The sequence below is a fragment of the Haliotis rubra genome, unplaced genomic scaffold (genome assembly GCF_003918875.1).
Source record: "Haliotis rubra isolate DU_JTF1 unplaced genomic scaffold, ASM391887v1 Scf101, whole genome shotgun sequence".
Lineage (NCBI taxonomy): Eukaryota > Metazoa > Mollusca > Gastropoda > Lepetellida > Haliotidae > Haliotis > Haliotis rubra.
The window spans coordinates 838457-846594 of record NW_025764904.1 but is presented as its reverse complement, the minus strand read 5'-3'; the positions used below and the strand labels follow the sequence as shown (position 1 = coordinate 846594).

General features: G+C 40.3%; 1 protein-coding gene across 1 annotated transcript; it reads left to right on the top strand.

Annotated features, from left to right (window-relative positions):
• The first annotated feature begins 1768 nt into the window (after positions 1-1768).
• Positions 1769-2897, top strand: LOC124268786 (peroxisomal membrane protein 13-like). Its single transcript, XM_046703812.1, has 2 exons — positions 1769-2317; positions 2796-2897. The coding sequence occupies exons 1-2, from the start codon at positions 1966-1968 to the stop codon at positions 2810-2812; spliced, it is 369 nt and encodes a 122-aa protein (XP_046559768.1). The 5' UTR covers positions 1769-1965; the 3' UTR covers positions 2813-2897.
• Positions 2898-8138: the final 5241 nt, after the last annotated feature.

The window sequence follows — 8138 nt, the reverse complement described above, 5'->3', positions numbered from 1 at the left end:
AACATACAAAACCAACCTTGTGATAAATATTGTTAATGCAAACAAGTGTTCCAAACTGTTTGAGTTCGATTATGAGAAAACATGATCGACTGCTTGGTCGTCATAGCGACCAATCTTCGATTATTTCAATTAATTAGCCCATCACTACTCATAACGAAGTATGTGTACGTTTACTTCAGGACTGCCTGTAGTCGACTGGTTTATTTAAATGTTTCTGATGATACGCCAATGTCAATTAAATAAACGTGACTTCATGCTGATGATGGAGGTATGATGACCAGTGTGATGCAAATTACATCGTTTCACTGCAGACGTTTCCTTGTTTACTCCGACGTATAAACACATCTGATCAAACAACTTTTTATATCAAAGGTAATTTTCCTCAGTGTCGTGTCAATGCATTGTTTTATTTAAAAATTTCAATTAAAGAAATTAAATAAACAAGGAAAATCACGACTTCAAGTGTGTGAATGATGAGTGAGTGAGTAAAAATTGCTTGACGCCGCTCCTAGCAATATTCCAGCAATCAACCCGTGAAGGTGCGGGTTAGAATGTGCCTTCAGTAACCCTTGCTTGTCGTAAGAGGCGACTAACAGGATCGGGTTGTCAGGCTCGCTGACTTGGTTGACACATGTCATCGGTTTCCAATTAAGTAGATCGATGCTCATGCTGTTGATCACTGGATTGTCTGGTCCAGACTCGATTATTTACAGACCACCGCCATATAGCTGGAATATTGCTGAGTGCAAACTAAACTCACTCATTCACTCCAGCAATATCACGGCGGGGGACACCAGAAATGGGCTTCACACATTGCACCCATGTGGGAAATCGAACCTGGGTCTTTGGCGATACGAGCGAACGCTTTAACCACAAAGCTACCCCACCGAATGTGAATGATGAACTTAATATTAAACTTTCCGTAAATTACTAAAAGCTTTGCATAGTTATGTATTACTTATCAGAACAAACAGTGCTTGGGCTCAGTTTTGTGATTTATTGTTATTATGCTATCGTATCTCTTACTGAATCTAAAAAAAATATTCATGATTGTAAATTTGAACAATTATTAGAAAAATAGGTATTATGTTATCAAAACGTTTAATAACTATGAAATCAGACAAATATTTTAAGCTGCCGTGCATAAATTATAATCAAACATGACCAAAACAGGAAGTGCACGTTCTACTCGTCACACACAGGAATTTTACGTCATACAAGACCTCTGGCCGGCGGGTATTTTGGGACGGGCAGCGAGAAGGCGTGATTAGGTGATGACGTCATCATGCGGGGATATAAGTAAGACCGATCGATCCGAAATCGATATCGCTCTCACATTCTTCGGTTGTGCAAGTCAACGTGATCACATGTAAGTTTTAAATGCTAATCAGCAAATTTTCTGTTCATATTTTGTAATTATTATCACTGAGAGAATTAATCACTACGAAGTGTATGGTTAGGTTTTAACTGGAATTATTTAATCTAGGAATTCAATATTAATTTATCTGTATATTTTATATTAAAACTCAGACGTAAATGTACATACGTTCCTGCTGACACCATTTCTGGTGTCCCCTGCCGTGATGTTGATGGAATATTGCTGAAAGCGGCGTAAAACCAAACTCAGTCAGTCAGTCAGTCAGTCCTGCTGACGCTAAAGCGGAAGAAATCGACATCGTGATTGACAGCTTCCTCGATAACCCCGTGAGTTAACGTGAAGAAAACACTGTAAATATCGGTCACGATTTCCGTGCAGTGCACGTGGGATTCGTGCAAGGCATGTTCGTACAGGACGAAGCAAGTCCCGTTCTTGATTATCCAGGGAACATTTTTAATACGGTCCTCAATATGCCACTATTAGTTGTGACCCAGTTTGGATAAAATGGGTCTTTTACTGATGATAGCTATAAATGTCGAATTACACGTGACTCTTTTTTTCATATTTTCATTAACAGATCATAAAAGATGATGAAAGTTATCGCCCTCGTTCTCTGTCTGGCTGTCGCCGCCCTCGCCGAGCCTGTGAGCTACGGCATGTACGGCAAAGGCGCCATCGGCTATCCGTACGGTGGTGCTTACGGTAACGGAATGGTGGGAGGACTGTACGGCGGCCTGGGACAATACGGAGGTATCTATGGCGGGAAGTACGGATTGATGGGAGGTCTGTACGGAGGACTTGGCAACTTTGGCGGTCTTTACGGAGGACTTGGCAATATTGGCGGTCTGTATGGAGGACTTGGCAACATCGGCGGTCTGTACGGCATGGGAGGCCACTACGGAGGATTTGGAACCGGCCTTGGACTTGGACTTGGAAAAGGTACGTCTCTAAATAACGGTTTACCGGCCGCCTTAGTAATCCTGGGCAACACCGCAGTTTTAAAGACTTTATCTTTTTTTCAAATATTTTAGAGTATCATCGGTCAGCTATAAAATAGTATGACACGTCAATGTCATAGGCTGTATTGCTGCTATTATATAAACTTTATTTCTATGAGTTATAACACCAGGCTACACAACAAGTATATTATGAATTAAAACTATTCTGAAAATATATAGTTGTTATAAGTTTTATTGAGAAATTAATGAGGTCGTGTCCAAAAAGCATGTTGCACTGGTTTTAAACACATATAAAATATACTTTGAAAGAATCATTATAAACTACAGAAACTTTAAAAAATCAGCATTGTAAATTTGTTTCATACCACTTGTATGATAAGTATAAGTGTCGTGCTTCCATCGTTGTCCATGTCGTCCTGTGTTCATGGTGTATTCATGATTTGTATTTTGTCTTTCAGGCTATGGCTTCTATTGAGGATCGAACTGACGCCACTCTCATCGATATTTATGTCTATTTATTGTACCAATCATCTTATGTGCCAAATAAACACTGAAGTATATAAACAACTTGAGCCATTTCCTTGCCATGTTGCTACTCGTACTCTCAGCGTCGTTATTAACGGTAAACCTCAGTTGCCGGATGTCAGACACAGGAGTGAGTGAGTGAGTTTAGTTTTGTGCCGCTTTTAGCAATATTCCAGCAATATCACGGCGGGGGACACCAGAAATGGGCTTCACACATTGTACCCATGTAGGGAATCGTAACCGGGTCTTCGGCGTGACGAGCGAACGCCTTAACCACTAGGCTACCCCACAGCCCCTCAAACAAAGGAGTACTGCCTGGTATGTTGATAATGTACGGAAGCGCTGAAGGGACCTCATGAAATATAATTTATCTTGAGCGCATAAGTTAGTATCTTGAGCGCACAAGTTACTATATTGAGCGCACAAGTTAGTATCTTGAGCGCACAAGTTAATATCTTGAGCGCACAAGTTAGATATCTTGAGTGCACAAGTTAATATATTGAGCGCACAAGTTAGTATCTTGAGCGCACAAGTTAGTATCTTGAGCGCACACGTTAGTATCTTGAGCGCTCATCTTAGATTATTGAGATACACTGCTTCATAAGCAGTTCATGTGGAAGCAAGGAGGAGTGGAAACGCGATCTGATTCATGCTTATTTCAGTCTTGGGTTCCAATACTACGGAAGCGCTGAAGGGACCTCATGAACTAAAAATTATCTTGAGCGCACAAGTTAATATCTTGAGCGCACAAGTTAATATCTTGAGCGCTCAACTTCGTGTTTAGCATCTAATGGCATTAATGGAACGCACATTTGCTTGTCTGATGGGTAAAATGTACAAACTTATATCCTTTTTGGAAGATTTCAAACGATGCAAAGTCAGAGTTAACTACATATAGGTGTTTATGATGAGACTATGTAAAAGTATGCAAATGTATCGTGAACATTGATAATGTTTATCATGTAAACGTTCATCGTCTTTATGCTTGTCAATACTATTCTTTGTATCTGATTTTACCACTTTTTGCTTTATTACATAAAGCAGGCCTAGGTATGTGTAATGTCATAATAAGAATTAAAACATAAACATGAGTAGGAGTTTATTGCAGGAATGAATAGTGGTTTTACTTACTTCTTATATTGGTACATAGTATTGTGAACACTAGCGTAAAGCTTGGATAACTTGTTTTTTGCTACGGCTTTATTATGTATATATAGTATTACATGACCATGAAAAATGTAAACATTGAGTGTTATACTTAATTATCTTAATTATAAAACTAATGTCTGATGTATTGGAAGTGAAGTCGACCACTTTCAGGGAACTATAGTCTGTAGTCTTGGTTTGCATGTATCAGTAATGTTTCCTAACGTGGGTACAATGGCAGTTTAACTCTGTACAATATCATATAAAACCCGCCTGATTTATTTGATCCATTAGTATGTGCACGTATAGCATATATACCGACTTTATTTCTTACTAAAGTACCGTGTTCCCCGTTTCACTTCTTCCGTATCAATCCCTTATGTATACGTATGTGTGTTGTAGTTTATTTAACATGTTTTAACAACACAGGAAGTTGAAGAATAAAGACGTCGATGAAGACAGTGTCCTGAGCGAAATTGAACACCATTCGGGTCCAACAACGACCGTACAGTATCCTGTTTCACGATTAAACCGCATTGGGTACATTTTTGATGCATCAACGATAACCATGTCTTTGTTCAGATCGTCGAAGTTGTCCGCATTTAAGTATGTAACATCAGCGGGGCGGTGGGGTAGCCTCGTGGTTAAAGCGTCCGCTCGTCACGCCTGGGTTCGATTCCCCATATGGGTACAATGTGTGCAGTCCATTTCTCGTGTTCCCCAACGTGATATTGCTGGAATATTGCTAAAAGCGGTGTTAACCGTACTCACTCACTCACTGTAACATCAGCAAATCTCGTATCTTGTACGAAAGAGGGACATACACCTCAGAATGCTCTTCGAATGGCGTACTATACTATACAATGATTTTTGACAAGAAGATGTGAGTGAGTGAGTGAGTACGGTTTACACCGCTTTTAGCAATATTCCAGCAATATCACGTTGGGGAACACGAGAAATGGACTGCACACATTGTACCCATATGGGGAATCGAACCCAGGCGTGACGAGCGGACGCTTTAACCACGAGGCTACCCCACCGCCCCGCTGATGTTACATACTTTATTGCGGACAACTTCGACGATCTGAACAAAGACATGGTTATCGTTGATGCATCAAAAATGTACCCTATGCGGTTTAATCGTGAAACAGGATACTGTACGGTCGGTGTTGGACCCGAATGGTGTTCAATTTCGCTCAGGACACTGTCTTCATCGACGTCTTTATTCTTCAACTTCCTGTGTTGTTAAAACATGTTAAATAAACTACAACACACATACGTATACATAAGGGATTGATACGGAAGAAGTGAAACGGGGAACACGGTATTTTAGTAAGAAATAAAGTCGGTATATATGCTATACGTGCACATACTAATGTATCAAATAAATCAGGCGGGTTTTATATGATATTGTACAGAGTTAAACTGCCATTGTACCCACGTTAGGACACAGTACTGATACATGCATACAGACTATAGTCCCTGAAAGTGGTCGACTTTACTTCCAATACATCAGACATTAGTTTTATAATTAAGATAATTAAGTATGACACTCGATGTTTACATTTTTCATGGTCATGTAATACTATATATACATAATAAAGCCGTAGCAAAAAAACAAGTTATCCAAGTGTTCATAATACTATGTACCAATATAAGAAGTAAGTAAAACCACTATTCATTCCTGCAATAAACTCCTACTCATGTTTATGTTTTAATTCTTATTATGACATTACACATACCTAGGCCTGCTTTATGTAATAAAGCAAAAAGTGGTAAAATCAGATACAAAGAATAGTATTGACAAGCATAAAGACGATGAACGTTTACATGATAAACATTATCAATGTTCACGATACATTTGCATACTTTTACATAGTCTCATCATAAACACCTATAGTTAACTCTGACTTTGCATCGTTTGAAATCTTCCAAAAAGGATATAAGTTTGTACATTTTAGCCAGCAGTCAAGCAAATGTGCGTTCCATTAATGCCATTAGATGCTAAACACGAAGTTGAGCGCTCAAGATATTAACTTGTGCGCACAAGAGACTAACTTGTGCGCTCAAGAAACTAACTTGTGCGCTCAAGATGTTAACTTGTGCGCTCAAGATAACTAACTTGAGCGCTCAAGATAAGTAACTTGTGCGCTCAAGATATCAACTTGAGTGCTCAATATAGTAACTTGTGTGCTCAAGATATTAACTTGTGCGCTCAAGATACTAACTTGTGCGCTCAAGATAACTAACTTGTGCGCTCAAGATATTAACTTGTGCGCTCAAGATAATTTTTATTTCATGAGGTCCCTTCAGCGCTTCCGTAATAATGCAATTAACAGTTCAATAACATTGTTTGGGCCGGTGTGATTGGATGGCGTAATGAAACTGGAAAAATGAATGACTGTTGAAATGAAACATGGAAAAAGTTACCCAAAGAGGTTTGGACACAGGGGTTTCGCCCTTACACGTTCAATCCATGACAAGTAAGTCAATGTGGGTGTAGAATTGTTCTTTCCAACTAAACTCCACTCCACTAAAATACGACTTTTGTTTAACACGTTGATACTAACCCGCAGTCATCCAAACCTCAACCAAACCCGTGCTGTCAAGGTGAGTGAGTGAGTTTAGTTTTACTCCGTTTTCAGCAATATTCCAGCACTATAACGGAGGGGGACACCAGAAATGGACGCCACACATTACACCAAGTAGGGACCCGAGTAAATGTTTTAACCACAAGGCTACACCACAGGCCCTCGTGTCTTTTCGAGGATTACAGATAGAAACAAAACTTGAGATGACCTCCAACCCGAAATACTTCACAATACAATAATACATCATGATGTATTGTACTGTGAAGTATTTTTTTCGAGTCGGGGGTCATCTCAAATTTCTATGTTGTTTTTATTAATCTGTAATCCTCGCAAAGACACGAGGGCCTGTGGGCTACACCACCGCCACGATCCAGCCTTTAGCAAAACTTCAATTATTTTTATCCTCAGGATGAACAAACATGAAATTCAAGGTGTCGGGGTGACACGCAATCAGCCAAGTCACAGATGCTGAGCAACAGATCCTCAGTTCCATGAGCTACGACTACAACACTAGTACTTGCACAAAGCCATGGCAGGGTTAATACGATCAGAGCAACCATATTTTAACATGAACCTATGAGAGTGGTAGCGGTGATATCGATGGAAAGTCACCCATGCTGTTGTAGGACAATGAAAAATACTGAAATAATAAATTCCAACTCCAGGCACAGAGTGCTTGCTCGCGGCGCTGCAAACAATTTGAAGTCACTGCAAGACTGACTGACTGAGTTTGGTTTTACGCCGCTTTTAGCAATATTCCAGCAATATCACGGCGGGGGACACCAGAAATGGGCTTCACTCATTGTACCCCTGTGGGGATTCGAACCCGGGTCTTCGGCGTGACGAGCCAACGCTTTAACCACTAGACTACCCCACCGCCCGAAGTCACTGCAAGAAGTCATAGGCGGGTATTTTCATGGGTGCTCACAAGTTATAGAAAGTCCTAAAGAGATAGGTTTGATGTCGCTCTTAAAAATGTCAAGTGACTCTGCCTCCTTGATTTGAACAGGTAATTGGCTTCACAAAACGGACACTCGTAGAATATTTATCTTCAGTAACCCATGCTTGTCGTAAGAGGCGACTAACGGGATCGGGTGGTCAGGCTCGCTGACTTGGTTGACACGTCATTGGTTCCCAATTGTGCAGATCAATGTTCATTCTGTTGATCACTGGATTGTCTGGTCCAGACTCGATTATTTACAGACCGCCGCCATATAGCTGGAATATTGCTGAGTGCGGTGTAAACCTAAACTCACTCACTCATATATAGGCTGTATTGCTTCCAGTATATCAGGGAGAATACAAGGTGTGCTGTAGATTGTCCCTGAGTATATACACGTTAATGCCATATATAGACTGTATTGCTTCCAGTATATCAGGGAGAATACACGGCGTGCTGTAGATTGTCCCTGAGTATATACACGTTAATGCCATATATAGGCTGTATTGCTTCCACCCCACCTCCCCCCTTTCTCAAAAAGTTGTATGGATCCACCCCTGCATACATATAACCTATAGCCCCCAGTGATGTAGCTGGAT

Bases quoted from the DNA above. Each gene is read 5' to 3' on its own strand.
- LOC124268786 (XM_046703812.1), top strand. From the start codon at position 1,966: ATGATGAAAGTTATCGCCCTCGTTCTCTGTCTGGCTGTCGCCGCCCTC.